Consider the following 22,376-nt stretch of genomic DNA (forward strand, 5'->3'; position numbering starts at 1 on the left):
ACCAGAAGACCAATCAAGAAAGGAATCCATGTGGGAGTTCACAAGAGAAAGGTTTGCGGGTTGGCATCAATGCTTCCTCAATAAGCTAGCTACCAAGCGAAAGCCAGAAGCCTGAAGATGATCTTTGAGTAGCCAGAATCAGCGTTTGCAATCAGCAACCAGATGCTCCGCCAGGCCAGATCTTGTTCAAGTTCCATCTCCTCGAAGAGTTGCAAAGTGAATATATGTAGCTGAAGTAAAGCTATACCCATAACCCTTCTAAGCCGAATCTCGAGGACGAGATTCCTTTTAAGTGGGGTAGATTTGTAGCATCCCGAAAATTCAAATCCTGAAATTTTCTCAAACTCGCTCTAAATTCAAAATGAATTTCAAATTTCATTTCAAAATGTTTGTTTGCGAGTTGATATCAACAAATAAAATATAGTGGTCTATATTCTCTCCAAAATCCTCCTCCAAATATCCTACAAATATTTCCCCAGTGATCCCCCTCAAATTCTTTCCAGAAATACTGTCCAGATATTTCTCCAGTGATCCCCCTCAAATTCTTTCCAGAAATACTGCCCAGATATTTCCCGAGTAATCCCCTTCAAGTTCTTTCCAGAAATATTGTCCAAATATTCCACCGATATATCTCCAAGTATTTTCTTCCTAAGAAATACCTTCAGAATCATTTTTCAAGTCCCTACAAATATTTTCTTCATAACTTTTCTCATGCTCATACGTATACGTATGCCTCCAGTGTCATACGGTGAGCTCTACAAGCTAATCTCACTTATACAAGACAAATACATGCTAATCTCCCACTAATCCTCTCATCCTCCCACTAATCCTCTCATCCCTCCCCCTAATCCCCCCACCATGGCTATAAATAGAGGGGCAAGGGCCTCCTCTCTTCCCACCCCAAGCCATTTCATGGCAACTCTCTCCCCCCCCACACACACCCACTCCATGTTCCACACAAGCACACACTAGCACAAGGATCGTTCGATCGTTCTTCGATCGTTCGTCCCCCTGTTCTTAGTTTGTTTGTTCGTTCGTCCGATCGTTCGATCGTTCGTCCGATCGTTCATGGTTCGTTCGTCCGTTCGTCCGATCGTTCGATCGTTCGTCCGTTCGTTCGTCCAAATAATCTTTTCCTGTTGTTATGCTGCCGAAATTCCGATCGTTCGTTTGTTCGATCATTCGATCGTTCATCGTTCGTCCATAGTCCCTATTCATCGTTCGTTCATAGTCCCTATTCATCGTTCTTCCAGATAATCTTTGTCCTGCCGTTATGCTGCCGAAATTCCGATCGTTCGTTCGATCATTCGATCGTTCATCGTTCGTTCATAGTTCCCTATTCATCGTTCATCATTCGTTCATAGTCCCTATTCATCGTTCTTCCAGATAATCTTTGTTCTGCCGTTATGCTGCCGAAATTCTGATCGTTCGTTCGTCCGATCATTCGATCGTTCGTCCGTCCGTTCGTCCAAATAATCTTTTCCTGCCGTTATGCTGCCGAAATTCCGATCGTTCGTTCGTCCAATCATTCGATCGTCCGTCCGTTCGTTCATACTTCCTATTCATCATTCATCGTTCGTTCATACGAACTATTCACTATCACTATTCACCATTACTATTCACCGTTACTATTCATCGTTACTATTCACATACACTATTCATCATCGTTACTATTTACCATTACTATTCATCATCGTTACTATTCATCGATGATATCTATAATTACTTTTCCGTCGCCACTATTCATCGTTACTAATCATCGTTACTATTCATCGGTCATCTAGTTATCCCAAATTTCAACTACTCATACATCATGTTGTCCAGTCCACCTAAGACCAGCTAGACCCATATTCCAGTCATACGAACTCCGGTGACTGTGATTTTCCTTCCAGTAGGGAACTTTCCATCTAGTCACTCATCCTAGGTTTCTCCAAGTTGAGCACGCTTAACTTTGAGATTCCTTCGAACCAGGCTCCCAAACTCAGATTCCAATAATTCTCGTTTCTAAATTCTTATCAAACTATTCCCTATCCAACCATGTCATCCCTTAAGCATGGTCCATATTCCAGAAAACCCCAAAATACTCTTGTCCCATATTCTGCCTATAACTCTCCTGTTCATACTAAGTCAGACGATTCATTCGTCACTATTCTCACCAACAGTGAACTTCACTGTGCTACACCACATACACCCAGCTATACATACACCCAGCTATAAATACACCCAGCTACCCTCTCCCTCTCCACACACACTCAACACCCTCAGCCAAGGCAAACACCCCACCCACTCAGTTACTCTGCTCTGCCGGCTACACGCATAGTGTCGCTTCGCCTCCAGTCTACCCTCCTGGTAAGCACCTCCGCTCCACCATCAGTAATATCACAACACCACATGACACAGATTCTACTCAAGACTCTACCCATCCATATATCACTATCCTGACCACTATACTAAATATTTGTTGGTATACTTGCTTGTTTGTATGTTTGCTTATTCATGTTGCATAGTTATCGGAGCGTTCGTGCCGTCTCGTGGAGGCCAGATCTGCAAGTCTACGCCAGGCGGTGGAGCCAGAAGCCAGTTCCGCGAGCTCTCCTTCCCCCTTCGCCGAATAAGCACGACAAGCTCACTGGATCCCTTTGATGCATAAATTACCTATGATTTTTCAACCACAACCCTCAGCCTGTTATTTTATGCATGATATGATTTTGAGACAAGTTATTATGGCCACCCAGCTGCTTGCCGCAATCAATCCCTGATATATATGTTCCAAATGATTTGAGAACAGGTGTGAGTTTTCAAAAGAAAATGATTTTCAAAATGTGTGTGATGAAGGGTTTTCACCCTTATCACCTTTGAGTAGGGATGATCAGGGACTCCCTGGTTTAGGGGAGGGCCTAAGGTGATGGCTCAGCTGGTTTAGGCGTGAGTAGAAGGATTGTCCCCTCGTATAAGGACCAGTTTGTCATCTTTCACTACCTGTACTCATGATAAGTACAACCACTCGAGACTGTGTGGGCAGTCACTCAATCTGAACTCGTACGGTCTAACCCCAGGGTTATGAAGGCTGGGGAGCACCGGGAGGATAAGGAGGGGGAAAGTTTTGTCCGGTTTGGACATGGTGGTGGCCTGACTCCTTCCGGATAACCGTTAAGGTTAGGACGTGCGAGGAAAGAAAGAGATTCGGATTCGGATCTCATTGATCATGAGATCGCAGAGCCGGACTAGTGGGTAAAGTGTACACCTCTGCGCAGAGTTTGAAAACCTATTCGAATAGTCTGTGTCCACAGGAATGGACGAGTCTGGTATGGTATGGCAATTAATGTTTTGTTTTTCAAAAAAAGGGTGCGTTTGAGAAAAGTGGTTTTTAAAAGGTTCGGCGGTTGAGCCGTGAGCTATGGTGGACGGGAAGTCCAGTAGCTGTTTTTGAGAATGAAAACCAGTAGGAAACTGCTGAGATACCTGGATGGTTTAGTCCAGGGGATTTTGTTATAATACTGAAAAACTTCCTGCTCCTTTTGGAGAGGATGCGCTTTGCAAAAGTACAAAATGTTTTTCAAAACAACCCTGCATAAAATATTGTTGTTTCTGCAAAATATTCTGAGCTCCACATATTCCATGCATTATATCTGATTTCCCCATTCCGCGGGTGAAGGTGGGCTGCTGAGTACGTTTGTACTCACCCTTGCTTATTTGTTGTTTTTCAGAAAAAGGAGATCGGGTAAGAGTTACGACTGTTCCCAACCATGCCTGTGGCTGTTGGACCGCTGATTTGCTTCGCTGCGTATATCGGGCTGCTTCAGCCCCACTCTGATGATATGTCCCGAGTTGTGGACCAACTCTTAAAGTTGTTCACCACCTTTATAGGTTTGTCTCGTTTAAGCAGATCTGGAATCATCTGATGTATAAATGTGTTTACTAGCCTCCTGGGACTAGTAATTGTATCACATTTGAGTCCCAGAGGATTGGGACGCTTCAATTATTGAACACCACATCATTCCTACTTAACCAAATAGCCCAACAAATTGCCGATGCAACGGTTAATAGTAAGTTGCGAACTCTGGGAAGCCTCCCACTCGCCCAAACTCCAAACAAATCATTAACATCCCGAGGAGGTCTCAACCCCGTGCTTATCTGAATCAACCGCCAAATGAATGACGCATACAAACAACTAAAAAACAGGTGCTTTATTGTCTCCGGTCTGCTACAAAAGCAGCATATCTTATTACCATTCCAATGCCTCCTAGCCAAGTTATCCTTTGTTAATGTTACCCCTCTTTTGAGGTACCACATAAAAATCTTAATTTTCAGAGGAAGCCTAAGTTTCCAGAGGTCCTTATTATGCATCCCCATCCCATTGTTGAGAGATGCCAGATACAGAGACTTAACCGTAAACATCACGTTGGCGGTCAAGTTCCATCTGAATGAGTCCCTGTTTGAATTCAATTCGGTATGCGCTACAAGTGAGACCAAATGAAACCATTGGACCGTCAATTGTTGAGCCAAACCCCTACGAAAGGATATATTTAAGGGCACCGTGGAGAATACACAGGCAACAGTTGAGTTCTTCCTCCTCGCTAGGTTATAAAGAGACGGAAAACGAAGTTTTAACGTTCCTGACCCAAGCCAGTCATCCTCCCAGAAACGCACCTGGGACCCATCATGAATCACAAAGGTTCCTTTACTAATGAATGTGTCCTTAACTTTCATAAGGCCACTCCAGAAGTGTGAATCTGTGGCCCTACGCTGCGCCTGGGATAAGGTTCAATTGGCCAGACATTTACGTCTCAATAATGATTGCCACATCCCTTCTTCATTGAGAAGTTTATACAACCATTTGCTTAAGAGGCATTTATTATGAACCTCTAAATTCAAAATGCCTAGCCCGCCAACCTCTTTAGGTTGACAAATTACATCCCATCTAGCCAGCCTATATTTTTTCTTATGGCCCTCCCCTTGCTAGAAAAAACGCGATCTGAAATAATCTATCTTCTCCAGCACACCTTTTGGTACCTCAAAGAAAGACATCATAAACATCGCAAGACTGGTCAACACAGAATTAATTAATACGAGACGCCCTCCTACTGACATAAGTTTTCCTTTCCAGCTGCTGAGCTTTTTCTTGAATTTGGCCTCCACTGTTTTCCACTCACCAATTGTCAACCTACAGTGGTGCATAGGAATCCTAAGATGCCCCAAACCACATGGGGAGAGAATACTGAACCAAAATTGTTGGGCGAAAACGCAGGAGGTTAAGATGTGTTGCACTATTTCTTGGGCTTAATCACATAAAGGGCAAATAACGGGGTGAGGCAGCTCCCTCTTTTACAATCTATCAGCAGTCCAAACTCTGTCTCGAATTGCCAACCATAAGAAGAACTTGCATTTGGGGGTGCCCAAGTCTTCCACAACATTTTCCAAGGTTTAAAATTAATAAAACATGTGAAGAGGGCCTTATAACAGGATTTAGCTAAATAGATATCTGAAGTCTCATGCCTCCAAGAGTGAATATCATCCTCAATCTTCAGAACCACCTCATTAACCAATGTAAACCAACCAAAGATATGAGAGGTTTGATACCCTCACCTAAGAGTTCTAATTAAGAGCCCGAGCCACTATCCTATTGCACATGACTTTCTTACGCACCTTTCGATAAACTTCTGGAGCGACCTCAGAAACGAAGCAACCCTCTAACCAGCAATCAGACCAAAACATCATGTTTGCACCGTCTCCACTGTTGTAACTACTAAGATGTAAATAAACTTTCTGACCTGCGCCTGTATGGGAAGGTCCAAACCCCTCCATGGCTTACCAGCATCAATCTTCTGCAACCAAAGCCACCTAGCTTGCAGCGCCCATCCCTGCAATTTCAGGTTAGGTATGCCAAGCCCTCCGAGGTTTAGAGGCCTTGTTACCACATCCCAAAGCACCAAACAACTGCCACCCTTCACATCTTTTCTTCCCTTCCAAAGGAAACCCCTTTCTAACTTTATCAATTGCTTTGATCACCCATTTCGGAACACTCATGGCATTAAGGAGATACACCAGAATGGCAGAGAGCACAAGACGAACCATTGCAGTTCTACACGCCAGGCTAAGAAGGGAGGCTTTCAAAAAGGTAAACGATCCACTATCTTTTCAACCCAAGTCATGAGTGCATTCTTTGACAGTTTTTTGTTGGAAATGGACAGCCCCAAATAGGTGCAGGGAAAGGTTGCAGCAGTACATTGCGGCAAGACATCCTGATCATCACAAGCATTAAGATTGAAACAACTCTTCTGCAGGTTGGTAACCAACCTCGATGCCTCTCCAAAACAGTCTATGATGATCTTAGTACACCTCAAGTCCAATTCTTGTGGCTTAATAAATACAACCACATCATCAGCGTAAACTAAAATCATGGATTTCATTTTTCCACCATCGAGATTCTGCAGCAACTCTCAACGCTCAACTTCTTTAAAATGGCTGGTAAGCACATCCATAATTATAATAAAAGTCATAGGAGACAAAAAGTCACTTTGTCTCATACCCCTCAGTCCCAACGTGTGGAAATTTAGGGACTTAATTAGACTAAAATAAAAACTAATCTTTAGTGCTGTTGGGGGTCACTCCAAAAATTTCAGCTTTGGTTTTACAGTTTCACTATAAAACAATTTCAACAAAAACATTAAGGTGAGTTCGAAGAGTGTTTTGTTTGTACATGGACTCTAGCTTCTGTAATACAATAAATTTGTGTGAATTTTTTAGATTACCTTTAATAATTAGTAGGCTGTCACAAGAGAATCGAAGTAGTATGTTGTGTAACCGGTGGTATGGTGATTAATTTTTGTGTAACTTCATGATGATATATGAAAATAGTGTTTGTGAAGTACCTCTTGAGGAGCATCGCGACCTGTTTGAATAGAAGAAAATGAAATGAATCCGAAATTCTTAGTCTCCCAAAGAGGCGCTAAATATGTATATGTGATTTCAATCAATTTCTGGCATAAAAAAATTGTGTGCATTTTGAATGCAAATATACTCCATTGTACCTCTCATATCTATTACTTAGAGGCCCATAAAAATAGAAGAAAAACAAATTAATAAAATGTTAAGTTACTAATTTCCATCTATTTTGTGAGCCTCAACATAGTAACATAGTGGATACGCTGCAAAGCAGCCTTTGCATCGGGATGTACAATTTTTTTTTTCCCTCTAGGACCTGTATATATTCATGTCCCGAGAACTTGTCAGGCTCTCTTCCTCCCTCGCCGCGGAACACGCGCCCCGTCCTCGCCCGCCCGTGTTCATCTCTCCATTCCATACCTTGGTAAGCAATTCTAGACGTAATCGTTCGTTTCATTCGCTGGGATTGGGATCTCTTCTCTCATCGCGAGCCCTCGAATCCAACCCCAGATTCGTCTCTAATCTGCCCTCCCCGCTCTGTCGGACTGTCTCGGATTCGTTCGCTGCGTGGCGGGGCGGAGCCGATTAGTAACTATCCATTTGCTTCCCGTAGTTTCCTCTGGGAGTTTCGGTTAAATTCGGTTGTGGTGAGGACATGATGGGATCGTCTGTTTGTTTGGTTCCTGTGTCTGTGCAGCAGTGCAGGTGCGGTGGTAGCCGAGCGCTCCGGCCATGGCGTTCTTCCGGGGCCTCACCGCGGTCTCGAGGCTGCGATCCCGCATGGTGAGTGTTCCGTTTAGCGGTGTCGCTTTGTCCTTCACCGGTTTAGGGGGCTGTCGTGTTGATATTTTTTTTCCCCTCTGTGCTGTTCGTGTTGCCAGGCGCAGGAGGCCACCACGCTGGGTGGTGTGAGATGGCTGCAGATGCAGAGCGCGTCCGATCTCGTAAGACAGTTCGGCTTCCTGTTGTACCTTGTGTTAGAGTTGTGTACTCTGGATGGGATGCTGATTGTGTTTTTGCAAATGCAGGATCTTAAGTCCCAGTTGCAGGAATTGATTCCGGAACAGCAGGTTTGCTACTCGTAGACCTTCTGTGACGAACCTTGTAAAGTCGAGGGTATCTGATGCCTTATCTGCTGTTCTTTTGGCCAATGCTAGCAAATAGTGTCAATCCCTTTTCTTTTAGCTCATGTATTTATACATTTTCATCTCAAACATGTGGTGGAACATAAAAGCAATTGCTTGTCTGAAAGTTTTCATCTCAAACATGTGGTGGCTGAAAGTAGCAGCTACTGTTACATCAATTCTCCCTCTTATGCGGGAGGCAATTAGTTTTTCACCTAGATGTAGTTGGCAGATTTAGAATACTATAAGTTTATTAAGAGAATCTACTTAACACATGGTTTATCTAACCACCTGTCTTCGTGGAATATGAATGCCTGTTCATCTGGCCTTGCTGTTCTCAGAAATTAGTATGCCTTGTTACAGGATCGCCTAAAGAAGCTTAAATCAGAGCATGGGAAGGTTCAGCTTGGAAACATAACTGTGGATATGGTATAATATACTGCTTATTAGTTGCCTATGGATAGTTATGTTGCTTTTCTAGAGCATATATTAACTCATCATGTGAAAATCCTTAATAATGTTCCTGCAGGTCCTTGGTGGAATGAGAGGGATGATTGGAATGCTTTGGGAAACATCCCTACTTGACCCAGAGGAGGTAATCTTGCATGCATCCTCTTCATGATGCTATGTTAGCATAGTCCATAGTGTACTATTAGCTTGTGCCCATTCTATCAAAAATATGTACACAGTTCCAAATTTAATCAAGTATTACACAAAATCTATAGAAGATACATGAAAATTTCTAAGGATTTACTATAGCACACAAATTTGCCGTAGTTGAAGGTGATAATTGTTTTTGAGGCATTTTATTTTAGCATGATAGCTGCATTTCTTGTTTCTTTGTTGGGATTGATTTTGAGCTTGTCAAACCTGAATGTCTGGATTCACATCACTCATCATCTTTGTTGTTGGATGTAATAATCTAGTATTCTAGTTTCAACATTAACATATTTATGAACTTCAAAGTGAAGCAACGAATCACAGCATTCATTCACTAATAACCACTTCTTTTCTATCCAGGGTATTCGTTTTAGGGGTCTCTCGATTCCAGAGTGCCAAAAAGTGCTGCCAACAGCAGTTAAGGGTGGTGAACCTTTGCCTGAGGGTCTCCTTTGGCTTCTTTTGACAGGGAAGGTATATGCCTGCCTATATTCTTTTAATCTTAATTTACAAATGTGTCAAACGTGTTCCATAAAACTAGGACAATATTTATTGTTGATAAAGAATGGGGACATGTTTCTTGCTTATCTTTGTATTGCCATTCCTTTAATATATCTCAGTTTTCCCCAATTCTCACCCTATTTCTATAAGTTTTAAGCTTGCTGTTTATTTTTCTCTTGTTTTAGGTCCCAACCAAAGAGCAAGTTGATGCACTATCAAAGGAATTGCTTGCGCGCTCAACTGTCCCAGGTATTTTGACCACACCGCTGGCTACTTGTGTTATTATTTCGACCAATTAAATCTACAAATCATCTGAATGAATTGATGCTGATGTCTCCCTGTTCGAAAGTTCAAAGGTAGTCATAGATTAATAGAGAGGTCTATATGTTTCTGTCAGTATGATTGTGTTATGATTATATGCTCTATCTTGCCACTTTGCTCTCTAGTAGCTGATAATTAATATGGTTGCAGCTCATGTCTATAAGGCAATAGATGCTCTCCCAGTAACTGCACATCCTATGACACAGTTTACCACGGGAGTAATGGCTCTTCAGGTGAGTCCTTCCACTTCCTAAGAGATTTAGTATTTGAACATCAGCTTTGATGTTTTGCTGGAGTCAAATACCTAAGATATTTAGGTCCCATCCTAGGTGTTGGCTAATTTGTTCTAGTTGAGTGCTGCTCAGGTCTTCTGTGTGCTGTTGACCTGTTGTTAGCAAAGTGAGGTTGATTTTAGCAGGGGATGAAGTATCTGTATCGGACCCCCCCTGTTTTCTCTCTAATACAAAGATAGTGCATTCTAAAAAACACTCCTTGCACTTCTGGCATGCTGTCTCTTCTAAGTGTAAATCATATTTGTGAAATAAAATCACATTTCCTTGCGATTTATTTGCATTTTTTAGAACTGGATGCAAGTGGTACTTAAATTAATCTCCCATTGTGTCGTGGATGCTGTTTTTAAATTATGTAGCCGTGAAAGTGACTTAGTTTTCCATTTTTAAACCCCATTTCAGGTTGAGAGCGAATTTCAAAAAGCTTATGACAATGGATTGCCAAAATCAAAGTAAACTTGGGATTTGTACTGTCACTCATTTTATGTGTTCAGTGGTTGCTTTCCATGGTGTTCACAATTATTGTTTGTATAGGTTTTGGGAGCCTACTTATGAAGACTGCTTAAACATGATTGCTCGGCTTCCACCAGTGGCTTCTTATGTTTACCGGAGGTAGCTTTTGTTCAGACATTTGCTTCAATTTTTAATGCAATTACTGGAGGTGGCATCACTCGAATTTTGTAAAGTTAAAATTGTCTACAAATTTTAGAATTATTGAATAATATTATTTCATTTGTTCTTTGAAGAATTTTCAAGGGTGGGAAATCAATAGAAACTGACAATTCTCTGGATTATGCGGCAAATTTCTCACACATGCTTGGTTTTGATGACCCTAAAATGCTGGAGCTGATGCGGCTCTATGTAACAATTCACACGTAATTTTGCATCCATCCCTGTTTCTATTTTTGTTATGTCTCGGAAGTACTTGTTGTTTTCCCCTCATACTGTGACTTGTGTTCTTCTAGTGATCATGAAGGCGGGAATGTCAGTGCTCATACTGGTCATCTGGTAATATTTTATTTCTTGTTGTGGTCTTGGTTTTTTCATTAGTGTTTCTTAACGCGCCAAGACAATGACAGTTGTCAATGTGATACCTTATCTTTAATATCTTGGCACTTTGGTTTTGGTTTGGTGCAATGTGATTATTAAGCATGTGACAATACTTTAGCATGCACTGTTAAAACGAACTGAATTGTTAATCTGGAAACACCTCTTTAAACAGTGCATGGTAGTGCTTATTATGAACTGGAACCTGGAACAGGATAAGAGGGTTAGTTTTAGCTGATACTTTACTAATTTAATCATGATTTGTCAGGACTCAACTGTATTCCTTGCTCCGTCTTTGTTGTATTCTATAATAGCGAGTGTAAAATTTTGGTTCTAACAGTAGTCAGGTTCTGCTGTTACACTATCATTTTCCCACTTTGTGGGCTATTGTACATCAGGAGAGCTTTCATGTGATCATTGCAGATGCAGAAGTATAATTTATTGTGTGCTCTTAAATTTTTTTTCTCGAACACGCAGGAGATCTGCGTATCATTCCATTAATAGGTAGAAGAAGGTACAACACAACACACACGACACACACATGACACAACACACACATGACACAACAAGACACAAGACGCAACACAGCAACCGCACACATCCACTCTGAACAAGACACTAGACTAACCCCCTGGGTCAAGCATAAACATAAGAGTTGAAAGCAGGTTCAACCCTTTCGCCCCGGCACTACACCACAACCTGAGCTCATCGCCAGCTAGGGTGAGAGCACTCGCCAGGCTCGGCGACCTCCCATTGAACACACAGTCGTTGCGATGACGCCAAAGGCTCCAAACGCCAAGAATAACTAGAGAATTGAAGCCCGATTGGACATCACGGGTAATCTTCTCCACAGCCCTGCTCCACCAGTCATCAAGACTGCAATTAGCATTATCTGGTGAAAGATTAGGCAACCCCGACCTGCTCAACAAGGAATACCAGAATTGTCGTGCAAAGACGCAAGAGATGAGAAGATGTTGTGCTCTTAAATTGTAGTGGTGCAATTCGTCTAGGTTGGAGTAGAGAATTTCATGATACATGTATGTAGAGAGAATTGTTGTTCGACTTCGACACTGGCCATTTTAATCTTTTTTGCCATGTTAATCTTTTTTTGCGATTTTAATTCTTTAATTGCTTGCAACCTGCTAGCTACTGTTTTTTTTGCCATGTGACCATGTCCTTGGGTTTGACTTATCTTCTGCTCATGGTACTCATCCACATGCAGGTTGGAAGTGCTCTGTCAGATCCTTATCTTTCTTTCGCAGCGGCTCTAAATGGGTTAGCTGGGCCACTACATGGCCTTGCAAATCAGGTATGCTCAGTTTGGCGTACTAGATCTTATCTGGTACAATCTCTGCTTTATGCTTCCTTTTACTTGTAGATTTTGAAAAAAAAAGGTTTCCATCAATAACCTCCCATCCCTGGCCCCATTTGCACCCATCTTACTCCTTTCACCCTAAAAAAGAATGTATCATGTCTCTCGCTTTTTGAGGCATCCAATTTTTTGTAAATTTGACCAAATATATATAATAATAATATTTGCGATGTGCAATAATGTCTCCCTTCATTCTAAATTATAAGATGGGTTGATTTTTCCACATACATACCTTTTGTTATGCACTTAGATATACACTTTGTCTATATACATAGTAGAAATAATAGAAAAGACAAAATCTTATACTTTGGGATGGAGGGAGTATTGTTAGATTAATCATAGAATATATATTTTCATAAAAAACTTATTTGGAAAAGTAAGATGTGCACTTTGTCCATTTGATATGTAATGCACCTCATCTCTGAAAGAAATACATTTTCCCTGCTGCTCATATTTTTATATACTCACTGTTGGTTGGGTGTATAAATTTACCTTATATTGCAGGAAGTGCTTCTATGGATCAAATCTGTAATTCAGGAAACTGGGAGTGATGTTACAACGGATCAACTCAAAGAGTATGTCTGGAAGACACTAAAGAGTGGAAAGGTATATCGTTTCACTGAGGTCTAGTGTTTATGTTCATGCTCGAACACGGTTTTGTTTCCCATAGGAAAGCTATATCAGTTCACTGAGATTTGAATGATGTGCAGTAGTCTGATAGATTTGTCTTTGTTTATGAAAGTGATATCTATCTGATGATCTGTGTTCGCTGTTGCTTGCATTATAGGTTGTTCCTGGATTTGGTCATGGAGTTCTGCGTAAGACAGACCCACGGTATTCATGTCAAAGGGAGTTTGCCCTGAAGCATTTGCCCGAGGATCCACTTTTCCAACTGGTCCGTCTGGAACCTTTCTATCTAATTGCATTTACTTTCTTGAGTTCAACAATTTTAAAAATAATATTCCGTTGCAGGTGTCCAAGTTATATGAAGTCGTACCTCCGATCCTCACTGAGCTAGGAAAGGTAATGTGGTACCAGATTGATCACAATTTTTCACTCCTTTGGTTTCAGCCTACTGGTTATGAACACCACTCTTTGCCCATGTTTTCTCAGGTCAAGAACCCGTGGCCGAATGTTGATGCTCACAGTGGAGTTTTGCTGAACCACTTTGGACTATCTGAAGCACGGTATGTTTATGCTTTGTCATTTAGATTCCAATTTAGTGATGTTTTTATTTACTTAGTAAATAAAGTTCTGAATGAGCACTCATGTCTGGAACACTAACTGTGCAGGTATTACACTGTCTTGTTCGGTGTTTCGAGAAGCATGGGGATAGGATCCCAGGTCTGCCTTGTACCTTCTCTTTATATAGTTTCTTATTAGGGTGTATTTGGTTCAGCTTTTTGAACCAGATCCGCTGCCAAAAGTTTGGAATCTTAACCAAACGGATACAACAACAGAATAGATTCCTGAAAATCTATAGATTTCTCTAATTTAATTCAGAATCACCTCCTACACTAGATTTTTCAGATTCCTGTCATTAATGTTATAAGTTGTCATGTTCTTATAAAATCTGTAGTTGGCACTTGTTTAATCAAACAAATTTTAGCTTTTTTACAATTATTAGCTCAACAATTTTCTTACATCTCACAGGTAGTTAGGAATCTACAACTAAACAAGCAGACCCTTAGTAATTCTGCTGGCTAATTTTGTTTGATTATTTATGATGCAGCTCATCTGGGACCGTGCCCTTGGCCTGCCACTTGAGAGGCCGAAGAGTGTTACCATGGAGTGGCTGGAGAACTACTGCAATAACAAGGCTGCCTGAAGATTTTAACAGTTGCTGTTTTTTCCCAACCATGGCTGATAATAATTAAACATGCGTTATAGAGTTTTTTCCCCCTTTTGACTGTTGGATAATACAAGAGCAACATGCTCTAGAATTTTGTATCTTCCATCACTTAGTCGGCATCCAGATTGTTGATCTGCGGCAACACTGCAGAAGAGATTAGGACATGCTGATTAATCTTTGCAGAGTTAATTGGTAATTACAGAATTGGGCTTTTGCATGTATCATGTATGCCAATTATCTCGTTGTGGCAGTTCTGTTTTAAGTTGATCCGCGACATGGCTGGATTGCTGTAGTCGCGTTCAGCTACGGCTGCAGCAGCCACCCACAGCTGCTGGCACCGTGTTTTGTGAATGAGAGCCACACAGGCTAACAATTTCCGCGAGGGTTTGGCTCCAATTCGTACCACCTTTGGTGCGCAACAGAGTGTATTTCCATTTGTAAGGCTTACCTAGGCCTGCAAACGGGGTGGATGTAAGTGAGTATTTTAGGTGGGTTCAAGAAATGATTTTATTTTGGTGGGTTGTGATGAGTTTTAATTGTGAATGGGTTAGGTTGGGTGCGTTTATTTTGTATCGTGGGTTGAAATGATTGATACCCATGGGTGTAGATGAGTTTGCATAGTCGTGGGCTTCCATGGGTCGTCACCCATCCGTAGACCGCATGACTGTATTCGAGTCGACTCCCAACTTAGTCCTAAGTCCCAACATACTCAACTCTAACTCCCCAAGTATTTACCCGTGCACCGGCGGTCGCATCCTGCTTCCTGTCCCGGCGGCCGGCACTCCCCTCTCCCTAAGTCTTCGCCTCGACGGACGGAGCTCCCCTGGCCCCTACTGACGCCCGACGCTAATTAGACACTTTCACACTTAGACATTGACGCCCTTGTCCCCTGGCGCGCGCTCTTGCATACGAAGCGAACACACTGTCGTCCCAGGGACCGTTCACACATGGCTTTTTTCTTTTCACTTCCAGAGAGATTTATGTGTCGTTCGGTGGGCTTCTGATGCTACTAGATGTGCCCTTCCATTGTTGATAGCTTCGAGCTTGATCAGAGACTCTTTCCACAACTACTAGTTTATGTTTATTGCCAAAAAGATAATTCTTCATTAAGGATTTTTAACAGATATTTTTTTGTTATTCTCTTGAGACCTAAATATTCATCGACCAAACTTGTTTTTGTATCAGCGTATAATATTATTGTCACTGTTTTTGTATGTTGTGGACTCTGTTTTTGTATGTCATTGAAACTACCTATAAAGTTGTCACTGTGTATCAGTGTATGTGTATGCAGTTGACTTGATGTGAGACAATAAGCTGAACCCACGGGGTTTTCTCCCAATTACAGGTTGGTTTGAGGTCAATAATATTATTGGATGAGTTGGGTTTAATTTCCTTCTTATATTTTTGGATAGGTGTGGGATGAATATCAAAAGTTATTAGATTTGAGTATGAGTGGACGTGGATTAGATTTTTTGCCATTAGCAGGTCTAGGCTTACCCAGTCAGCCGCTGATGAGGCTAACAATTTCCAGAGGGTTTGGCTCTAATTCGTGCCACCTTTGATACCTGGCTGAGCCTATTTCTATAGGTAGCTATCTCTAGTGTCGGCGTTTCGAGATCGGGGGGTCCCTGGGCCGACGAGTGAATGTCGCCGCGTGCCCCAGCCCAGATGGGTCAAGCGCGAGGGCGAGCGCGAAGGGGGGAGAGCGAGGCGGCCGGAGACCGGCGTGAGAGAGGTGGTAATCCCGCGGCCTTCGTGTTCGTCCCGCGCCCAGGTCGGGTGCGCTTGCAGTAGGGGGTTACAAGCGTCCACGCGGGAGAGGGAGCGAGCGGCCCCAAGCGAGCGCCTGTTCTCGTCCTCGTCCCCGCGCGGCCAACCCTCTCTAAGAGGGCCCTGGTCCTTCCTTTTATAGGCGTAAGGAGAGGATCCAGGTGTACAATGGGGGGGTGTAGCATAGTGCTACGTGTCTAGCGGGGGAGAGCTAGCGCCCTAAGTACATGCCGTCGTAGCAGCCGGAGAGATTTTGGCACCCAGCTGGTGTGATGTCGTGGCCGTCGGAGGAGCGATGGAGCCTGGCGGAGGGACAGCTGTCGGAGCGGTTGGGTCCTTGCTGACGTCCTCTTGCTTCCGTAAGGGGGCTGAGAGCCGCCGTCGTCACAGAGCATGCGGGGCGCCATCATTGCCTATCTGGCGGAGCTAGCCAGATGGGACGCCGGTCTGGTTCCCTGTGGCCCGAGTCAGCTCGGGGTAGGGTGATGATGGCGCCTCCTGTTGACGTGGCTGGCCTGCGCCCTAGGTTGGGCGATGCGGAGGCTCCTCCGAAGCCGAGGTCGAGTCTGTCTTCCGTGGCCGAGGCCGAGTCCGAGCCCCTGGGTCGGGCGAGGCGGAGGTCGTCGGCTGAGGCCAGGGCGGAGTCCGAGCCCTGGGGTCGGGCGAAGCGGAGTTCGTCGTCTTTTGGGGCTTAGCCCGAGTCCGAGCCCTGGGTCGGGCGGAGCGGAGTTCGCCGTCTTCCGGGACTTAGCCCGAGTCTGAGCCCTAGGTCGGGCGGAGCGGAGTTCGCCGTCTTCCGGGACTTAGCCCGAGTCCGAGCCCTGGGTCGGGCGGAGCGGAGTTCGCCGTCTTCCGGGACTTAGCCCGAGTCCGAGCCCTGGGTCGGGCGGAGCGGAGTTCGCCGTCTTCCGGGACTTAGCCCGAGTCCGAGCCCTGGGTCGGGCGGAGCGGAGTTCGCCGTCTTCCGGGACTTAGCCCGAGTCTGAGCCCTGGGTCGGGCGGAGCGGAGTTCGCCGTCTTCCGGGACTTAGCCCGAGTCCGAGCCCTGGGTCGGGTGAAGCAGAGCTTCCTATGGTGCCTCCGGCGGGGCCTGACTGCCTGTCAGCCTCACTCTGTCAAATGGCACCGCAGTCGGAGTGGCGTAGGCGGCGCTGTCCTTCTGTCAGGCCGGTCAGTGGAGCGGCGAAGTGACGGCGGTCACTTCGGCTCTGCCGGGGGGCGCGCGTCAGTATAAAGGTGTCAGGCCACCTTTGCATTAAATGCTCCTGCGACTTGGTCGGTCGGTGCGGCGATTTAGTCAGGGTTGCTTCTTAGCGAAGGCAGGGCCTCGGGCGAGCCGGAAATATGTTCGCCGTTGGAGGGGGGCCTCGGGCGAGACGGAAATCCTCCGGGGTCGGCTGCCCTTGTCCGAGGCTAGGCTCGGGCGAGGCGTGATCGAGTCGCTCGAATGGACTGATCCCTGACTTAGTCGCACCCATCAGGCCTTTGCAGCTTTATGCTGATGGGGGTTACCAGCTGAGAATTAGGAGTCTTGAGGGTACCCCTAATTATGGTCCCCGACAGTAGCCCCCGAGCCTCGAAGGGAGTGTTAGCACTCGCTTGGAGGCTTTCGTCGCACTTTTTTGCAAGGGGACCAGCCTTTCTCGGTTGCGTTTTGTTCCGGTGGGTGCGCGCGAGCGCACCCGCCGGGTGTAGCCCCCGAGGCCTCGGAGGAGTGGTTTCACTCCTCCGAGGTCTTAATGCCTCGCGTAATGCTTCGGTTGGTCTGGTTGTTCCCTCATGCGAGCTGGCCGTAGCCCGGGTGTACGGTCGGGTCCCAAGTTCTCGGGCTGGTATGTTGACGCTGTCAACGGTTCGGCCGGAGCCGGGTTTGCGAGAGCAGCCCCCGAGCCTCTGCACAGGGCGAGAGGGCGATCAGGGACAGACTCGGCTTTTTTACATACGCCCCTGCGTCGCCTTTCCGCAAGGAGGAGGGGGGGGAAAGCGCCATGTTGCCCTCAATGGGCGCCGAACATGGTGTCTCCGGTGAGCTGCAAGCGGGTAATCCGAGTGGACGTCTGTGCCCCGTTCGTTAGGGGTCGGCTAGGGGCCCAGAGGCACGCCCAAAAGTACCTGCGGGTGATCTGCCGGACCCGGTCCCCTGGCGACGGGGTCCGAGGGCTCGATGCCTCCCTCTGATGGGATTCCGTTACAAGATCGCTCCCGCTGGTCTCGGAAATGTCCTAGGGTACCTCGGGAGCGCAGCCCGAGCCTTGGTTATGTATCGAACGTACCCATGGTCATCCCTCGCTCGGCGTCTGAGGCGGCTGTGAACCCTTCGGGGGCTAGCCTTCGAACTCCTGATCAGTAATGGGCACGGAGCCCGAGTAGCCTGAGGCGGCCGTGGAACCCTTCGGGGGGCCGGCCTTCGAACCTCTCACCAGTAGTGGGTGTAGGGCCCACGCGATCTGAGGCGGCTGTCGAACCCTTCGGGGGGCCAGCCTTCGAACCTCTGATCAGTAAGGAGGCTCGGAGCCTGGTTCCTTCACGGGGAAGGACCCTTTTCGGGGTATCCCCTTTCCCGGTCCCTGTTGCAAGAGAGAGAGAGAGAAAGAGGAAAAAAGAAAAAGGATACGAAATCGAACGACGCGGCGTACCTTTACTGGCGCGGTCATTATGGTGAAGGCGAAGCGTCGCCCGCTTCTCCTGCTAGAGGCGCCGCCTGTCCCGCCGCGGAGTTAATGCGACGGGGCGAGTGGTTGGCGGGGCGGTCGTTGCGCGTGCGCGAGCCGTTCGAGGAACGGAACACGGGCGCGTTGTCTTTACGCCGTGAGAGAGGGTTCTCTCGCTGCCCGCGGATGGGACGTGAGCTTGGCCGACGACGTGACCGCTGCTCCCGCCCGCCTGCCACCGCCATTACTGCCGGCCCATTTTTGGCCGCACTGACCGTCGCGCCAGGCTGGCGCTGCTGGGTCGTGCACTGGGTCGCCTCGAGTCGCGGTATTGGTTCCGCAATCGAGGAGACACGGTGGTGGCGCAAGTGGCGGTGCGGTTGCATGCACGAAGCGTTCAGCGCGCCGGTTGCATGACACGTGGGCCTGGGCCTCCATGCTAGGCGTGTTGGGAGTCGGAGAAGCGCGCCCACTTGGCGCGGTTGCATGCCGCCTGCATGGCTGCCCGCCCCTTTCGCCCGTTGGTCGGGGCAAAAGTGGAGGGTCACTTGTAACCGCTGGGCGGTCGTGTGCACCGCGCGCGGCGGTTTGGCTTCTTCTGCTCTGAGCCGGCTTGCATGACATGTGGGACCCAGCCCCCGCGCCGTAGGGGAGGGCCTTGGAGCGTGTTGGAGAAGACTCAGCCCATGACGGCTGGGGACGCGAGTAGGGATAGTCGCCTTTAAAAGGAGGGTGACCCCCTTGGAAGGCGACCACGTCTTCGCGCTCCCTTATGCATCGTGTCTTTCCACCTTCCAAGCCCCCGGATGGGGGATACCCGCCGTCTTTTCGCCTCATCGTTGGAGGAACGCAACTCCGTGGGAGTTGGTACCTTTCAGCCATCGTTCGGCTTCAAGGATTTTCATCATGCAGCCCGGCTGCACCCCTCCGCCGGCGGTCACCCAAGATGGTGACCTCCAGCTTGATGGTGGGGGAAAGCGAGCCGGGCTGCGGCCTCTGCCCCTCCCTCAGCCTCAAGGATTTTCATCACCAGGGCTGGGGAGGGGAGTGTGCCGAGTTGGGGTCGGCCCCTGCGTGGGCGGTGGCCCGCTCCTTCACTCAGTGATCGGAGGGAAGGGCGGTCGTCGTCCGTGGCGCCGGCAGCTGCACTATGCCTGGCTCTCGGACGCGAGTGGCTTCGGAGCCGCTCGCGGCGCCGGCGTCAGCCACGGCAGCTGGAAGAAGTTCTTCCGCCGACGAGATAGCCAGGGTCGGCCACGGACCGACCTCCAACTCTACGGCCTTCTGCCCGTCCTTGCCTCACGAGTTTGGGCATGGGCGGGGGCCTCTTGGCAGCAGCATCCGCCCTGAGGTCAGTGCTGCCGCTGTTCGGCCCCCCGGAGCAGAAGTCGTCGTCATCGCTGCCGCTGGAGCGGGCGACGGCGCGCCGTTCGTCGGTCTTCTGTTGCTCCGCAGGCCCTCCCCCATCGAGTGGGGTTGTTCGTCCCTGCGGAGGGGGAACCGGAGTTCCGTTTGTAATGGCACTTTGAATGCCAGTGTTTTTTGTTCATTGTGGTTGTCGAGGCCTGAACATGTATGTAATTTTGGCACGGAGCCGTGTTTTTTCCTCATTTTCGAGCACTAGGACTCGCCTGTTGGTCGTCTGAACCGCTTCACCAAGCGTGAGTCGCCGCGTGTCAAGGTGACGAGTGAGGTATCCGTATCCCGGAGGCGTAGGAGTCCCTCGGCTTGGTCGACCTTGTTGTCTGAGGCTTCTCTAACTTAGTTAAAGGAACCCCTCGGCCGCTCTTCGATGAGCTGAGGCCAGGGGTAGCGGCGTCAACATGAACAGAAGCGGAGTTGGCTCGAAAGGAAAACCTGGTTGGCCGGAGCCCAGCCGGGTCGTCCGTTAGCGGGACCGACGCCGGAGTTGACCAGCCGAGGCCTCGGGTCGGGCTGGCGCCCTTGGAAGATGGTTGGCCGAGGCCCCAGAGTGACCGGCCGAGCCGCCTGCTCGGGCCAGATTTTTTGGAGAAGACCCTGGCAGCGATTGCCCGGGTGTGGCGATGACGTCGTCCTTTAGAGCGGAGATCCTTGGACCGCGTCGCCGTCCGAGGCTAGGTCGGACCTCGCCGAAGGTGTCGTCGATGCCGAGGGTGCTGCTGCCCCCTTCCAGCGTCAAGACCCGAGCCTGCAGGATCAGATCGTCTTGTAGCGTGTGTCTCCTGCGGCCGCCGAGGCCAGAACACACACCCTCGCTGTGTTGTAAAGCTGCGTCTCTTTTCTTCTTGTTTCGAGTATCTGGACTTTTTTGTCGGCAACAAGGATGTTTGTGCGAGCGAGAGTTGCTTCTCGCGGAAGGTGATGAGTGAGGTATCCGTATCCCGGAGGCGTAGGAGTCCCTCGGCTCGGTCGGCCTTGCCGCTTACGCGCACTTTTACCCATCCATGAGGCTCTGTCACCGACTCAGTCGAGAAAGCTCGAAGGATCACTTCGGCAGAAGAACTTCCGAACGTGAAGACTTGTTCGGTCCGCGGAACCACTTATCCGAACATGAGTTACTTATCGCAGAAGGTGATGAGTGAGGTATCCGTATCCCGGAGGCGTAGGAGTCCCTCGGCTCGGTCAACCTTGACTGCTTACGTGTACTCCATCGTTTTCAGGATCCACTTTTCGAAGTAGTCAAAAAGCACGAAAGACATTCTGGCAGAAGAGATCTTTTTTCGAGGAAAATTTCAACGCAGAGGGGGTTCCCCCCCTTTTAGCCCCCGAGGGAGGGTCGGGCTTTGCCGAGGCGAGGCCGACCCTTCCTTGATGACTAAACTTTGCGTGGGTGCGAGGTATATGAACAACTTGAAAACATCTTAAGGGTAGAAGCGACGTAGCTGTTGGATGTTCTAAGCGTTGCCATAGACTTCGCCTTGACTGTTGGCCAGCTTGTACGTTCCGGGCTTCAGAACTTTGGCGATGACGAATGGCCCCTCCCAGGGGGGCGTGAGCTTGTGCCTCCCTCGGGCGTCTTGTCGCAGCCGAAGCACCAGGTCGCCCATCTGGAGGTCTCGGGACCGGACCCCTCGGGCGTGGTAGCGTCGCAGGGACTGCTGGTACCGCGCCGAGTGTAGTAAGGCCTTGTCCCGAGCCTCTTCCAGCTGGTCCAGCGAGTCTTCTCGGCTAGCTTGGTTGCTTTGGTCGGTGTAGGCCCTCGTCCTCGGGGAGCCGTATTCCAGGTCTGTGGGCAAGACAGCCTCGGCCCCGTAGACTAGGAAGAACGGCGTGAAACCCGTGGCTCGGCTCGGCGTCGTCCTCAGGCTCCAGACCACCGAGGGGAGTTCCTTCATCCATCGCTTGCCGAACTTGTTGAGGTCATTGTAGATCCGAGGCTTGAGCCCTTGTAGAATCATGCCGTTGGCACGCTCCACCTGCCCATTCGTCATGGGATGAGCCACGGCGGCCCAGTCCACCCGGATGTGGTGATCCTCGCAGAAGTCCAGGAACTTTCTGCCGGTGAACTGGGTGCCGTTGTCGGTGATGATGGAGTTCGGGACCCCGAAGCGATGGATGATGTTGGTGAAGAACGCCACCGCCTGCTCGGACCTGATGCTGTTCAGGGGTCGGACCTCAATCCACTTGGAGAATTTGTCGATGGCGACCAGCAGGTGTGTGTAGCCCCTGGGTGCCTTCTGCAAGGGGCCGACGAGGTCCAGACCCCACACCGCAAAAGGCTAGGTGATGGGTATCGTCTGCAGAGCCTGAGCGGGCAGGTGGGTCTGCCTCGCGTAGAATTGACACCCTTCGCAGGTGCGGACAATTCTTGTGGCGTCGGCCACCGCCGTCGGCCAGTAGAAGCCCTGTCGGAAGGCATTCCCGACAAGGGCTCGAGCCGCTGCGTGATGGCCGCAAGCCCCCTAGTGTATCTCCCGCAGG

General features: G+C 48.0%; 1 protein-coding gene across 4 annotated transcripts; it reads left to right on the plus strand.

The window, feature by feature from the left end:
• Positions 1–7,169: 7,169 nt before the first annotated feature.
• On the plus strand, positions 7,170–14,302 carry LOC100194338 (uncharacterized). 4 transcript variants are annotated; one of them, XM_035966686.1, is made up of 21 exons: positions 7,186–7,309; positions 7,396–7,473; positions 7,586–7,668; positions 7,767–7,829; positions 7,914–7,955; positions 8,373–8,438; positions 8,539–8,604; positions 9,030–9,143; positions 9,356–9,419; positions 9,642–9,724; positions 10,184–10,233; positions 10,316–10,393; positions 10,528–10,656; positions 10,747–10,789; positions 12,051–12,137; positions 12,705–12,806; positions 12,988–13,095; positions 13,173–13,223; positions 13,314–13,387; positions 13,493–13,544; positions 13,933–14,289. In XM_035966686.1, the coding sequence occupies exons 3-21, from the start codon at positions 7,618–7,620 to the stop codon at positions 14,026–14,028; spliced, it is 1,419 nt and encodes a 472-aa protein (XP_035822579.1). In that variant the 5' UTR covers positions 7,186–7,309; positions 7,396–7,473; positions 7,586–7,617; the 3' UTR covers positions 14,029–14,289. The 4 variants fall into 4 exon arrangements, with proteins under 4 accessions (XP_008676641.1, XP_008676643.1, XP_035822579.1 ...); NM_001139374.1 differs by having other exon boundaries at positions 7,226–7,309; positions 7,583–7,668; positions 13,933–14,271; XM_008678419.3 differs by lacking the exon at positions 7,396–7,473 and having other exon boundaries at positions 7,170–7,309; positions 7,583–7,668; positions 13,933–14,302.
• The last annotated feature ends 8,074 nt before the right edge of the window (positions 14,303–22,376 follow it).

Source organism: Zea mays, chromosome 4, assembly GCF_902167145.1.
Source record: "Zea mays cultivar B73 chromosome 4, Zm-B73-REFERENCE-NAM-5.0, whole genome shotgun sequence".
NCBI classification, from domain to species: domain Eukaryota; kingdom Viridiplantae; phylum Streptophyta; class Magnoliopsida; order Poales; family Poaceae; genus Zea; species Zea mays.